At 40.8% G+C, this 15,279-nt stretch overlaps 1 protein-coding gene across 6 annotated transcripts in view; it reads left to right on the top strand.

Annotated features, from left to right (window-relative positions):
- Positions 1–743: 743 nt before the first annotated feature.
- Positions 744–15,279, top strand: part of dnm1a (dynamin 1a) — a 40,048-nt gene continuing 25,512 nt past the window's right edge. For 3 of the 6 annotated variants that reach the window (XM_026354123.1, XM_026354122.1, XM_026354119.1), the window contains exons 1-10: positions 746–1,100; positions 7,610–7,683; positions 8,560–8,709; positions 8,984–9,187; positions 9,588–9,686; positions 10,499–10,659; positions 10,775–10,917; positions 10,999–11,134; positions 11,784–11,851; positions 12,363–12,501. In XM_026354123.1, coding sequence (XP_026209908.1) covers positions 940–1,100; positions 7,610–7,683; positions 8,560–8,709; positions 8,984–9,187; positions 9,588–9,686; positions 10,499–10,659; positions 10,775–10,917; positions 10,999–11,134; positions 11,784–11,851; positions 12,363–12,501 — 1,335 coding nt within the window. In that variant the 5' untranslated portion in view covers positions 746–939. Of the gene's footprint in view, positions 1,101–7,609; positions 7,684–8,559; positions 8,710–8,983; positions 9,188–9,587; positions 9,687–10,498; positions 10,660–10,774; positions 10,918–10,998; positions 11,135–11,783; positions 11,852–12,362; positions 12,502–13,806; positions 13,946–15,279 lie in introns of all 6 variants that reach the window. The other 3 variants (XM_026354124.1, XM_026354120.1, XM_026354121.1) reach the window with 3 other exon arrangements.

Genomic DNA, 15,279 nt, shown 5'->3' with positions numbered 1-15,279 from the left:
ACAAAGGATTTCTTCACCGAAATAGTATTGAAAGCTGATGGCTTATATTATTTGCAGATAAACCTTTTATAGGACTGTGATTTCTGTCCTCCATTGCTTACATTGGGATCATCCCTTCAAAGGACTTTGACACCTGATTGTTGTTTTAAACAGACTTGAAAACTATAACCTGTATGTAATGTATATGTACATATATGTATACTCTTGTTATGTTATATAACCTACAGTATATTTCATATATGTCCACTGACATAGAGCATTTCAATGATCTGAATGAAAAGATCAACATAAAAGGATCACCAAACTCATTACTAGTCATTCTTGGGGGACCATATGTAAAGTTACATGTAAATTCATCCAGTACCTTTCAGAAATGTCTAAACCAAGTAGCTGCAAAGCACAATATGGGTTAAAATGTTTACAGCAAACACACAAGCCCCCCTGGCCTCTGTCCATGGTGCTAACAGATTCAGGACCATGGACAGATCTGTAAAACAAACAACATCGGTATTTGTGCAATTATATAAATAACTGGATGCCAGGTTTCCCATGCACACATTTCTAATAAGCACTTTACATTAGACTCAAGAGTCTCTGCAGCGTTAGAATCAGGTGTAATCAGCACAGTTTGGTGGGCAGAAAAGTGAGAGTGCACCAGTGTCATCACCAAGTGGCGTGTGTGGAGAACTGCAGGGATCTCTCCTCTGAGAAAACACAAGAGATCATCCTCATCCTCCTCCCCCATGCGGTGCTCGGCGGAGAGGAGCGGAGAGTGATCCGACACAGAGACGAGGCGCAGTCAATGAGGGTTTAACACTGCGTGTTAGTAGTCCACAAGGCCCTCTGAACGAGAGAGAGAGAGGCGAGGAGAAGAACAACAAGAATTAAATCTCTCCTTTCCTTTGCAAAGGAAGGCAGCGTCTCCATTGCATCGCAGAGATGGGCAACCGGGGAATGGAGGACTTGATTCCTCTGGTGAATCGCATGCAGGATGCTTTCTCCGCCATCGGCCAAAACGCAAACCTGGACCTGCCGCAGATCGCCGTGGTGGGCGGCCAGAGTGCGGGGAAGAGCTCGGTGCTGGAGAACTTCGTCGGCAAGTAAGGAGCTTTTCTGGGCTGCAGTGAACGCACGGCCGCCGTAGCTTTCATTTTTCACATCTTATTACCCCCCCCACCCTTCTCGGACAGGTTTAAATCCAGCACATAGGCTTCAGTGAGATATATTACGACTGCCAGTGAACGCGTCACATCATGCACATTTCACCATTTAATCATTTTATCTCTCTGAGGAAAAAGGGAGCAGGGAGATTATTTTGTTAGGCCTCCATAAATGTCTAGTGAAGTTCGTCTGTTATCTACAGCATGATGCATTCACTGAACCAACAATTCCTGTCAGATAATTTGATATTTCTAACACAATAAACCAGCTGGTTATGTGGGCTACAAAAAAGATGAAGACAGTTTCTAAATGAGACGAGTTTGGTGTCAAATAGCAAGTTTATCATGATAAATCCTGTGACATCTCTCACAGAGGCAGGGTCAGTGTGCATGCTGACCTCCTGCAGCAGATACAGTTACAGGCAGCTTGGTGGATGTGTTGTTTCTGTGGCAGCACTACCATTTTGTTGTCCAAAGTCTGTTTTAATCCTGCAGCAGCCAAGGGATGCACAGTGATGCTTGCTGTGTGTTTGTCTACATGCATGTGAAGCGGTTTCAATCACGCAACCGTACATGTCAAAACAGATGATGCAAAACAAAGCAAGTGGCACAAATCTGATTTGTTGTGCTGCAGTATGACCTTGCAGAGAAAGAGAGAGGAAGAGAGGGAGTCCACCTGAGCTTTGAGCCCTTCCAGCTCAGCTCCTCCATCTGTCCGCCGGCGCTTATGCTGTAAGTGAAGCTTACCTCACACAGGCAGCAACAGCAAAGGCGTCACTATAGCCGTCAGCCCTGGTCGCTTGTATTTCACTTGGTCTGACGATTTTTATGGTCCCACTGACGTTTAATCACTTGGACACTCGTGTGATTCAGCAGAATTTCTGCTTAAGCAAGGTCAGGGTATATGCTTACTGTGGCTGCGAGCCAGTTCAGCCCCACACCGGACAAAGCCTGGGTATACCATGACACAATGTAATTTCTCCCACTGAAGACAGAAGGATCCATCTGTGCAGCAATTGATTTGACAGCGTTAATGGATTCATCACTGTCTGGTAGATCTCATTAGACACGGGTACTTTAACATTGTTGTTTCTTTGCCTGACACCTTTTCTTTTCTTACATCTGGTTTACATCTCTTGTTTACATATCATGATAAGCTACTGATCAAAGGCCATTTCTAATATTTTAGACAACCATAAAAGACTTTATAGCATTTATACAGCCCCACGTGCCTTTCATGTGTTAACATATATACTATAATGCTTGCTAATACATGAGAGGCACAGGCTTTAACAGCTTTTACACATAGCTAGTGCAGTAATAATCAGAGCTTGCTGTGTTAAACTGAGTTGTAGCCAAGGTTTGGCCTTTTTTTTGTAATGGACAAATCAACATGCATGTTTATAAGCATAATCTTAATAACAGTTTTAATTGCAGCTATATTGCTATTTATTTAAGGGCTCTTTTCATTTGCGCTGTTAAAACTATCTGACGTTTTGCTGCACTCACTCCGCCGTAGTCATAGAAACAGCTTGAGACTATTTACGCTGCCTTTCCCACGGGACCAGTGGTTTAGATAAAGGAAAATGTTCAACATGAACAGGAAATTAGTAATACATTTGCTCAACAGCGAACAGATTACAGATCCTGTAGATCACGTCCAGCTGCTCTGGTTCTCTCATCATCCTGCTCCTCAGGTTTTTCACAGGATGATAGGAAGGTAGCCCATTGTGTTTGTGTTATCAGCCTCTACCAACATCTCTATCTTCCTCAGAAAGTCTTTAATCCAGTGTTTTTTCTTTTTGGCTCTTGCTAAGCTGCTTGCCAATTCTTCCTTTTTACTTTTGATAGAAACAAACAGCATTGTTGTAGATTTTGGCAGTGATGCAGGACAAATTACTGTATTTCACCCACACAGCTCCTGGCTTTGTCCTCCATCTACTGCAGCTTACAGTTAACACAGAAGAATCAATACGAGAGTGTAGGAGATTTAGAAATGGCAGAAACACATTTACATCAATTATTGAACAAGGCTGTACAAAGCCTGTTTGGATTTACTTGTGTAAATATGTTTTGTGGCTCAAAACGTGTGAAGTGTGGACAAATACAGTGGGTAAGACTTGTTTTAACACTTTTACATACAATGATATTTTCTTTTACTTTTACTACTTCTTCTTGGACAAAAACTATCGCAAATACAAGATAAATACTAAATAATCACCTCAGTGCAAGCTTTGCTTCCCAGTTTTTTCACGAACTTACCCATGTAGTCTATAAAACATTATAAAAAACATTTCACAGTCTCTCTGAGCCCATATTGTTGAATACGACAGCAGGTAATGCTAAAATTGACTTACATAAACATTGATAACAAGCAGTTATCAGCACCACTGCAGACTAAGCTTTTGTTGATTTACTAATCACTTAATTGATAAATAATTTCTACATACTTGTCAAACATCACTGTGTGTTAATCTTGCATCTTCTGTTCCTTTCCCATTGGCCTGCCTCTAATCTGACAGTGAAGAAGACGTTTCACAGTTCTGGATCCGAGCACAACCCCCGTTTCCCCCCCAGAGTCTGTATTGTTCCTCCCATGAGTCTAATTAGTGCAGACAGAAGCAGGGAGTGTAGTCTCCAGCTGGGTGAATCCTGTTAAATACACTGAAGTTTAGATGACGGTGGGGATGTTTGGTCGTTTATGGAGGTTTGACTAAAGTCAATATTATTGCATTCACAGAGTGGCATTTTAAATTAAAAGGTGTCAAAAAGGTGGATGAATTGTCACTGAAAAGAAAAAGAATTGATCATATTTAAAGTTGATAATTACAGAATTTACTGTATTTCTTTTAACTAAACCGAATAGCATTAGGTTATGGACTGTTTTCTGTAGAAACATGATGTAAGATTTTAAGATTTTGTACAATTTAGTGGAATTGATAATACAATATGTTGAATATTTAGTATTGTAATGTTTATAGACGCTCAACACAGCATGGTTGGCAAGGATTTTGGCTAGAACACTGTTTCAGCACCACGGACAGCTCTGCCATCAAATCAGCACCAAACTGCTTCTTCTACAACAAATAATGAAAATAACATCGCTAGTGAGAACTGCTTTATATGTATAATATTCATATCATCATGGATGATTGAAGACTGTGGTGGAAAACAGAATGATAGGCAACACAGTAAAAGAAATCACCAGCCAGAAATTATTAAAGTATTCCATCTGACTTTATAAACACAAGGAGAAGTAAAACCCCCACACAGAGATTATGTTCATAATATATGATGTATAGGTATATTACATAACTATAAATAGGCTGGAAGCATAATGACGAGTAGCAGCTTCACTCATGTGAAAGAAAGATTGAATACTGGCGCTCCATTAGAAGTCCTTTCATTGAAGCTCTTAAGAGGAGGGAGTGAAAGAAAATCAGTTTCTGAAGCGTGAATAATGAAGGCCGGCCCTTTTACTTATACAGGATAATAAACTGTATAAAGGAGATGCTATATTAGGTCAAACAATCCAGCATTTAAATGATATTCTGAAATAAAACATAGACTGCTAAGAATAATCAGCGTTGCATGTTGTTGATGCAAATTAATGCAACTTTTGACATAGCCCTCTGCAGCTGTTGTCTTGTCTGTAAAAGCAGATGAAACCAATGAAACAAAGTGAGAAACGGTCAGTGAGAGACCGAGAGGACATCATTTGTTTTCATAGTGCTGTGGAGGATTACCTCTAATCTCTGTTTGGACTGCAGCTCACCAGGAGCACGCTTTCCTATTGGCTCTGGTCTAATCTGGATGTTCACCATCCAGTAACCAGCAGTTTCATTGGCTCCATGTTCCAACATGGTTAAAAGCAGTGTGTGTGTGTGTGTGTGTGTGTGTGTGTGTGTGTGTGTGTGTGTGTGTGTGTGTGTGTGTGTGTGTGTGTGTGTGTGTGTGTGTGTGTGTGCTTGTGTGTGTGTATAAAACTCATCACCAAAAAGCTGTCTCATTCTTCACAGATCCAAATGCTGCTGGGAAGGTAAATTGCCTGCCTGTGCTGTTTCATTCCCATCAGGACTATAATTGCTGCACACATTAGTCCTGGAGTAGATCTAATTCAGAGTTTAATGGACTGAATGTGACGCACATGGAGAGACCAACAGAGCAGTGTGTTCAGCTTTGTAACAGGAACAAACCCCCTCCAATCTGAATAATTATAGGCACAAGTATCGGATGAAATGAAAACTGGAAGAAGGGAGGTGGGGGCGGGGGACCCTCACCTTCTCAGCAGGATTAAGTAAATGAGGAGTGAACAGACACGGGAGAGTGGGAGGTCACACTCTTGTCACAGCTTCCTCCTTGTGGTCAAACATGGCAGACTCATAGACAGCATGGTTTGTGGCAGCATACAGTGCCTTAAACAGCATCTGTGTTTATGTGTGATCTCTTTGCAGCTACCTCTCCCATGTGGAGGATAGTTGCAGTGTTTGAAGGGAGGATGAAGAGGAGTGGAGTAAGAGGAAGACCCACAGTTAGAGCCATCTGTCGCCTCTAAAAGGCGACATTCATCCAATGACATTAGACAAACACACAGGCCAACAGAGAGAAGGGGTTTCCTTTGTCGTACAAAGCTGAGGTGTAAAAACAGAACAGTACTCACCAAGGAAGCTTTATCCAGAGAGGCAGATGTTAGTGATAAGCAAACATCAGCTACAGCATTATGTCTTCTCGTGTGTTGTTGACAGTCACACATTCAAAGCCTGCAGTCAGTTAGCTTAGCTTAGCATATAGACCGAAAACATGCCAGCCTGGCTTCATTCAAAATATCATATATACATATATAATCTCATATATATACATAACAGCTCCTCTAAATGAAATTATTGTACTATATTCTATTTGTTTAATCATCTGATTAATAAAGACCACCATTGTAATCATCTCCGGGATCCAGTTTCATATTTTGTTTCTAGAGAGTTGTGATGATAAAATGTTATGTGCTCAGTGAGGTTAATCAAACCGTATTATAGCATAGGAACAGAGTTGTCGTTATGATCAATTTTGGTTAGGTGACAATATTGAGCCAAAGCAGCTCAGCTCTGATTTATCTCAACTCATAACTCATGTATCCAAACTGCCTCAGGCACTGCTTCAGGTTCAAACAGGGTCCTCGTCTATTTCTTATTCATGAGGTTTGGTAGATAACTGTTCTCTTCGGATGCTGAATAATTCACCAATGTGTACTTTCAAAACATTTGAAACCTTCTCTATCTTTAGATGATGGTTTATTACTAAAACCACAACTGTAATAGAACATTTGGCTGGACTGCAGTCTGCAGTTACCTTTGTTGTTGTTACGACACACACACACACACACACAGACACACACACACCATGCATCACTGAGTGAGAACTGCTATGTCAGCTGGTTGAGGAGCACACAGTGCCAATGGCTGAGGTTGCATAAGCAGCTGAACGCCCCAAAGCAAGCAGTGTCTTAGTGTCTGGTCGTGACTCATCTGTGCAAACACAAACATCAGGACAGTATCTCGGGTCATAACAGACGTGGATCATGAGATGAGAGAAAATCCAAAATTTTATGAAGCTTCAAGGATCGTCCATCTTATTATTTGTAATATTGCTTCAAGAAATGAAAATAGATGGGTGAGATTCCTGAGAGGATGTTTTAACAGACACACCACTGACTCAAAATAAAGGAGAAGAAAACTGCTGAAGAAGCTTATGCAAATAGTGATGTTTTTTATTTGCCTGTGAACCAGTGCTACTAGTGCTGAGTTGTTAAATTGTTGTTGCTGATGCTGAAATGCCAAATCTGTGCAAATAAAAAATGCCCAAAGTCAGTGTCAGGGTTTAGAAAAAGGCAATTTGTGCTAATTAAACTTTGATTATTAGCTTTAGAAATACCAACATATTAACTGTAATAATGAAGAACAACTTACTGTAATAGTTTATCTTTGATAATCACTTACTCAAAATGTCCTCTTGTTTCTTTTACGATCGTAAACTGAAAATCTTTGGGTTTTATTCCTGCAGTAAATGAAATGGGCATTCAGCCTGGTGGGAGCACAGCTGTTGTGTGAGGATTTGTTGTTGTTCAGCCCTGCACTGCGCACACACACACACACACACACACACACACACACACACACACTCACAGTCGCACGTGTTCTCTGCTCTTTGCAGATTTCCTGAGAGAATAAAGCTCAAGTCTTCCCACGCCCCCAGCACGCTGATTCATATTCACTGGCTCATGTTTCTTCTGTCTTTCTGTCGTTTCATGATTCATGTTGTTGTGACACAGCATTTCTTGGATTAATTTATATTTTATGTATGGATGTGCCACTTTATAGAGTCTGATGGAGAGTTAACATTTTTTAGTCTAATCTGTGCATTATTAGTTTTACTGATTATTGATTATTGACTTATAGGGATTTTCTTCCTCGCGGTTCTGGCATCGTGACCCGTCGTCCTCTGGTTCTGCAGCTGCTGAACTGTCCCACAGGTAAAAACATTTTAACCCACAAACATCCCCTGAGGTTCTTGTCTTTAGAGAATTCTTGAGTTAAAACCTGAATTTGCTGTAAAATGTTTCACTGGTCAGCTGAGTTGCTTTGGTTCTTGACATTTAGTTTGATTCTGTGTATTTGTAGAAAACATTTACTCAGTTTTCTATTATTACTGGAAGAAAATGCCTTTATAAAAACATTATTCAATAATTATTTTGATTTTGTATTTGTTTTAATGAAGAAACACTGTCATATAGTGTTTGATGTAAAACATTTGGGATGGAGCACATTTTGGGGCATCACACACAGAAATAATGATCTACTGCAGTCAGTGGGCATTAATAGCTCTTGCGTTAAGTCAATGTGTGAAAATTGTCGAAATGTAAAACGCTCTTTACTTTAAATCGTTTCACGGGTTTTTCCTACCAGAAGGCAGCTATTAAGAAAAGATTCCTCCCCCACTCTCACTTCCTCAAAGGAAAAACAATCTCTCATGTTTTCCACTTTATTTATCTCTACAGATTTAATTGATAATGACAATTCTCATGTTACTGTTGTTAAATTTCTACCTTTCTGCAATCAGGCTTTTCCTTTCAGAAATTAATTTGCCTCTATGTGTAGTATAATGAATTTGTCTTTGAGATTAATATAACGTCTGCTGGCTGCTGGATTGCAATAGGGAAATAGTTTTGCTTTGTTACAGCTGCCTTACATTTAAAAAAGAAAGGAAAAAACCACAACCAACAAAAGAACCAACACAAATACATAATAAAAAAAAAACAAAAGATGAATAAAAGAGTTCAGGAGTCATCATCTTTAGATCCTTTTTTCTTCAGTGTTCATTAAAGTTCTTCTTTTTCTCCGTTCTCTAGAATATGCAGAGTTTCTCCACTGTAAGGGCAAAAAGTTCACAGATTTTGATGAAGTCCGGCTGGAGATCGAGGCAGAGACTGACCGCCTCACCGGGGCCAACAAGGGCATCTCTCCCGTGCCCATCAACTTGCGCGTCTATTCCCCCAACGGTGAGGCTGACACAACTCTACTTCCATGGAGATACTAGTTTGATTTTACTAGCATGTTGGTTTATTATCCAATTGTGTCTGACTGACACTACAGAGTCAAATGTAGAGTTCTTAGATCCTTCTCTGTTTTTAAACTAATGTAAAAGTTCTGCATGTCTGACATAGATAAATTATGTACATCCAAGCCCCTCACTTGGCAACAGTGCACAAGAAGAAGCTCTCTGAGTTTGCTTTGCTTTCTCTCGCTCCTCCTGTTTCCCTTTTCTTCTCCCAGTGCTGAACCTGACCCTGGTCGACCTGCCAGGGATGACCAAGGTGCCAGTGGGCGACCAGCCTGCAGACATCGAGTTCCAGATTAAAGAAATGCTGATGCAGTTTGTTACTAAAGACAACTGCCTGTTGCTGGCTGTGTCCCCAGCCAACTCTGATCTGGCCAACTCTGACGCTTTAAAGATTGCCAAAGAGGTCGACCCTCAGGGTGAGTTATCCTCTACATTTCAGGGAAACATCAAATTTTTGTGCAACACATTAATTCTAATATTAATCTAACTACTGTATGACAAAGATATGGTCACCTTTCTGATAAAACTAGAAAATATATCAGTAACCGTAACCCTATGTACACAAATATAAAGAAAGGTAATAAAATAAAACTAAACTTACATTATGCAGAGTACACTAACTGTACTTTTATTGTTGTATTTGGTACTTTTGTGATTCATTGTTGGTTGCTTTCTTGATTTATCACAGGATGTATTATGGACCTCACGGGTTGTGTTCCTCCAGAGCATAAGAAATTATTTCAGTTGAAATTTCAATTTAATTTAATATTTGTACAAATTGATAATCCAGTGTTATGGTTTTGTGTGTGGACATAGGTTTGAGGACCATTGGTGTCATCACCAAGCTGGACCTGATGGACGAGGGCACAGATGCTAAGGACATCCTGGAGAATAAGCTGCTTCCACTCAGGAGAGGTGAGCAGACACACACACACACCCACACCAGTACTCACAAACACCACCTCTTTTCCACTGCATGGTGGTCACAGCGACACACTGTTTCCCTCTTGTGGTAATAAGGCAGTCATGCTCAAAGCTGCTCTGTGCTGCAGCCACTGAAAAAACAAAAACACTAAGAGCTTGCCTGTATGTTGTGGGCTGCCCTTTTTTGCTATGTGCTGATGTGGTGATTTTCTTTTCCATTTCCACTTGGTTAGGAACCAGGCATGTGCTTTTGAATATTTTCCATGTTCTTTGTTTTTTCTATGCCCCCCTCTCCTTCTTCTCCTCCTCTCATCGTTCTCAGTCTAATGTGATGGATGTTCGGATTTACAAGGCTTCTGGCTCACAAACCACCTTTAACTTAAGATCTGTTTGACCTGAACTGGTTGTTTCTCCTTTGTCTCCTTGTCTCTTAAAAACTTGGACACACACATGCAGTCATACTGTGTTTATGTGCTTCTTCCTTCCTGCTTTTCGCCTCCATTCTTCATTCTTATGTGTTTTAAAATGTGGTTTTACACAGCTACACATTATTAAACACATGTCCTTCAGGGGCTTTTCATTCTGAGTTTTGGCTGTTTCAACTTATTTCATATGTAGAACATAGGAGCCCAGCACAATTCAAAAATTACCATTTAGACCACAAGCGTTGAATCTTTTCCAGTCTGTTCTCAGAATTTCCAGGAAGTGATAAAAAGAGTTGGATCTGGTTTTCTGCAAATCTCACAGTGTTTCAGTTCGGTTGTACTGTAAATGTCTGTGGGACTCTCGTCTGTTGCATCCAGGTTACATTGGTGTGGTGAATCGGAGCCAGAAGGACATTGATGGGAAGAAGGACATTAATGCTGCCATGGCTGCTGAGAGGAAGTTCTTTCTCTCACACCCTGCATATCGACACCTGGCCGACCGTATGGGCACGCCCTACCTCCAGAAAGTCCTCAATCAGGTGTGTCTAAGATCACGACAGTGTGAGAGAGTCAGTCACAAGTAACAGCAACAACATCTAATTCCAACAGTGTTAACGTTCCCAGTTATTTAACTCTGACCTTTGACCTGCTCAGCAACTCACCAACCACATCCGGGACACCCTGCCAGGTCTGCGGGCCAAGCTGCAGAGTCAGCTTCTCTCCATAGAGAAAGAGGTCGAGGAGTACAAGAACTTCAGACCCGACGATCCATCTCGAAAGACCAAGGCTCTGCTACAGTGAGTACGCCGTATAGCTGCACAGGTAGATCTAAACATATTCATGGATTTGTTGATGTCTGTGCCTCTGGCTCCCTGCAGGATGGTGCAGCAGTTCTCTGTGGACTTTGAGAAGTGTATAGAGGGTTCTGGGGACCAGATTGACACAGCTGAGCTCTCAGGTGGCGCCAGGATTAATCGCATCTTCCATGAACGCTTCCCTTTTGAGCTGGTCAAGGTGTGTGGATGCCACATTTGGCGTTTATTTCAATAAGGCACGTCACTAGGTGCATAGACACATACCAAGTGCCCTCTGTTCTCCTTGCACATCACCTTTACTGTCTGTCTCTTTAAGACTTTTACCTAACCTCTCATATAAAACCCTTTTTTTTCTCTGTCAGTCAGCTGTTACCCTTCCCTTCCTTCCTCTCCCTTCTTTCATCTATCTCCTGCCTTCGTCCTCTCTCACTCTCCCTCTGAGGATATAAAACTTGCTGCCTGTGACTGAGGCAGCAGAAAAATGCTCTGTCGGTTTCCCACCGAGACGACAGAGCAGGTTGCTTTCTAACCGGTAGCTCAGAGTCTGCCAGATACATTAGAAGTTGGTTCATTATTATGTTTTATATGTTCATAATAAAGACTTTGGAGAATATATTAAACTTTGTGTGGAACATAATATTGCAGCAAATAAAAATTAGATACTGAAAACAGATTTTTAAGGAATTTAGTGGTGTAGTAGTGATAACAGTGTTATGTGCACATAACACAATGTGTTATTTCAATCTCTCCAAGAAGGACATTTAAGAATCAATATATACGCGTATGATTAGATTAAATAGATTCTAACTCAGTTGCTGCAAACCTACCTTGTTTTATTTTTTTTGCAGATGGAGTTTGACGAGAAGGAGCTTCGCAAGGAGATCAGCTACGCCATTAAGAACATTCACGGCATCAGGCACGTCTGCTTTCCAACTCACCCCTCCATCCTCAATACCATCACCTCTCCCTGTTTCTCCATCTTTAGTCACCTCTGCCGCATCTAATTGACTTGACCTGTCTAGCTGACGTCAAGATTTAGCTCGAGTGCTCGTCTCCTTTCGTGGAAATAATGAAATGCCTTCTTGTGTATGAATTGATGGATCGTGCTCCAGCTCATCCACATTAACATACTTACTCTTTACAACCTTTGAGGGAGGATGACTGGAGATTTTGTGCAGTTTCCCAGTTAAGTGCAGGATCCTTCAAATTATGTGACATTTGTTGCTTTTTAAGTGTTTTAATAGCCCCCCTTTCCATTTCCTTTTTTCTGTCAAATATAATTCATGTTTGGGGGGAAAAGCTCAGCAATAGACCATAATTCTTTCAAATTAACACTCTTCTCTTTACCCAACCCTCCTCCCTCCTTCTTTCTCTCCACTATCCTGCTCATTACTGACCCTGTGGCTGGTTCTCTCTCTGCTGGGCAGAACTGGCCTCTTCACTCCGGACATGGCCTTTGAGACCATTGTGAAAAGGCAGATTGGGAAGATTAAAGAGCCTTGCACCAAATGTGTGGACATGGTCATTTCTGAGCTAGTCAATACAGTTAGGCAGTGTACCAAGAAGGTAAAAAATGAAAGCAAACGCTGGATAGCATTTTTGTGTTGTTCGAGCCTCATCTGCAAAGTCCCTCTGCTGTTCACTCCCTTTTACTGTAACCACCTGGCTCCCTTCAGCCCTCGTTGTTTTTGGACAGCGAAGGGGACACCTGGAGTAGCAGGGTGGGCTGCGGTTACCTAGCTGCCTACTTTGGACAGTTTTTGGCTGGACAGGCTGTGACAGAAAGCTGTGCTGAGGAAAACCAGTGTGGAGGCTGAGCTGTCATCGAAATACAGCTGCTAACAAAACATAACTGTACACTAAATACTAGGGTATATTCAAATTCCTGTATACTATTTGTGTAGGTAGGTTTTTACTTGATGCTAAAAGGAAATTGGGCAATATCTCAACACATCAATGAATCAATAAATCAATCTGTGAGATATTTTTGAGAATTTTGATAAGAACACGATCACTTGACATAACTGGCAGCCGTATTGGATGACCTCAGTTTTCAGACTTAATTGTGTGCGAGACTGCAGCTGTGCACCTGCAGCAGACAGGAGTCACGATGGTCTTAGCTCTTAAACAGGCCTCAGTGGCGCATTCTCCGCATCAGAGGCTCGCGAGTGCAGCCAAGAGAAAGAGCAGTAGTCTTTATCCAAATTGATCCGCTGCGACCAAGCGATTTCAACGGAGCTACAATCTGTAAACCTGGGGATAATAAATGCTGCGCTTATGCATCCTCTAGGAGTCAGACGTGAAGGAGGGACGTGTGGGAGTCAGGTCCAGGAGTCAGGGAGTCTTGGCTGAATGTTGGGTTGCACAGCTGCTGTTTTGCAGAGCGTTGCTTGGAGTTTTTGGCTGGTGGATTTATGCAGACTGGGTTCTCTCTCTATATCTTCCTCTTTCTCTCCCAATTTCTGCCATTTTTTTTTATCTTTTCTTTCTCTGTTGATAGAGAGAGATCCCAACACTGCCCTGTTTTAGAATGGCTTCAAGGGAAACCAGATGTCTCACTTGCATTTTCTTCCTTCTGTGCTGTTTATTCCTTAAGTCCCACAACTCTCCTTCTTTTCCTCTTTAATTGATTGTTTCTTCTGTTCCATCTTAAATTTTTACCTACCTCATCAGTTTTTTCGTCCCTCTCCTTCACCATCTGTATTCACTTCTTTTTGTATTTGTTTGTTTCACCTAGTCACTTGTTCTCCTCTTACAAATCTTCATATTGGTGCTTCGACTTCTCCTCTTTCCCCACTCTTTTTTCTCTTTTTTCTCTTCTTTCTTTTGATTTTTACTCCTCTCTCCCGTGCCGCCTGCTTGTCCCTACAGGACGGGGCTGTTCACCCCTGACCTGGCCTTTGAGGCAATAGTGAAAAAGCAGATCCAAAAGCTGAAGGAGCCCACACTGAAGTGTATAGATATGGTAGTGAGTGAACTCACCTTCACCATTCAAAAGTGTAGTCAAAAGGTAAAATCCTGAAGAGAACCAAGCCACTTGTACTATCTCTGTTAATTGTACAGTTATGGGTAGACCGATGGCTGGACACGTTTCCCTAAGAACTTATATCAGGAGATTTATGAGATTAACAAAAATAGGAAAATGATAGTTACTGTAATGTTCAACTGCACATTTATTGATTTACATCAACTGCTATTTAACCAAATTTGATGGACTAAACCATGACAAACTTCAGATGGTTTACTTTCTATTGCTTTATCATCTGCAGTACTGTTATATGTAGGAGTAATGGAAAAATGTATGAATCTTTATATTAGATGAAAAATATTTCATTTACAGGATTTAATACATTTAAATAAACATTTCTGAATTATTATTTTTTTTATTTCATGCTTGCTAAACACACATAGTTGCAAATACACTACAAAATATAATAAATATAAATCACACACATTAACCAGCAGGTATCGGTCTATCCTTCGTTAATTTACTATCCACATTTTAGTTTGTCCTTGATCAGTTCTTGGCCTTATATTGAAAATAACACAATTATTTCCTCTCAACCTGCATGTTAGAGAATTTTCTTTTATATTTGACCTCATGATGCCTAAAAATCCTATAATATGTATTAGAATCACACTTTTTTGTCTTTGTCAGTATGGCTTAATGCAGTGGAGTGACTGGTTGTGTGGTTCCACTCACTGACTAATTGACATATTTAGAGAGTCTCTTTATTTCTTTTTCTTTCTCTTTTGTCCTCTCCATCCCGTCGTCCTCTAACCCTTTTAACGGGCTGCTTCCTCTCAAAGCTAATCACCAAAATAATCCGTGACCTCCTTTGGATTTCTCTTTTTATTTAAATCTCGATTTCACTTTCTGAGACGTATTTTATTTAAATACACAGTGTTTGGGAAAATCCACAGAGGGGTCAGCGTGAAGTCTTCCTCCGCCCATCTTCTCCCATCCCTCCCTCTCTCCTTTCTCCTTTGCATTGCATGTCAGTCTGACTGATGTGAGTCCCTCTGCCTGCTGCCTTTTTTGTAAAAAAAAAAAAGTGTGGACAGTGTTTTGTGTTTCTGTGCAAATTTTTAGACCGAGAACACTTTTGACAGACAAGTTACAATGCACCTTTTCAGCAGGATACAGTACTGAATGTTGCTTTTAGTGATTTCTATACCTCACTGCTTACCAAGTTGACAAGTTTCCAGAATAAAACATTTTGTATGGGTTAGAATAGAATATAATTGTTTTTAAACAATGGGCTTTGATTTCAGTAATACATTTGTACCGTCGCCAGCCAACTAATTAACTCTAACTCCAACAGAGAGCAGCATCTGTTCAAT

Source organism: Anabas testudineus, chromosome 12 (genome assembly GCF_900324465.2).
Source record: "Anabas testudineus chromosome 12, fAnaTes1.2, whole genome shotgun sequence".
Classification (NCBI taxonomy): domain Eukaryota; kingdom Metazoa; phylum Chordata; class Actinopteri; order Anabantiformes; family Anabantidae; genus Anabas; species Anabas testudineus.
This window is presented reverse-complemented; position numbering and strand designations above follow the sequence as displayed.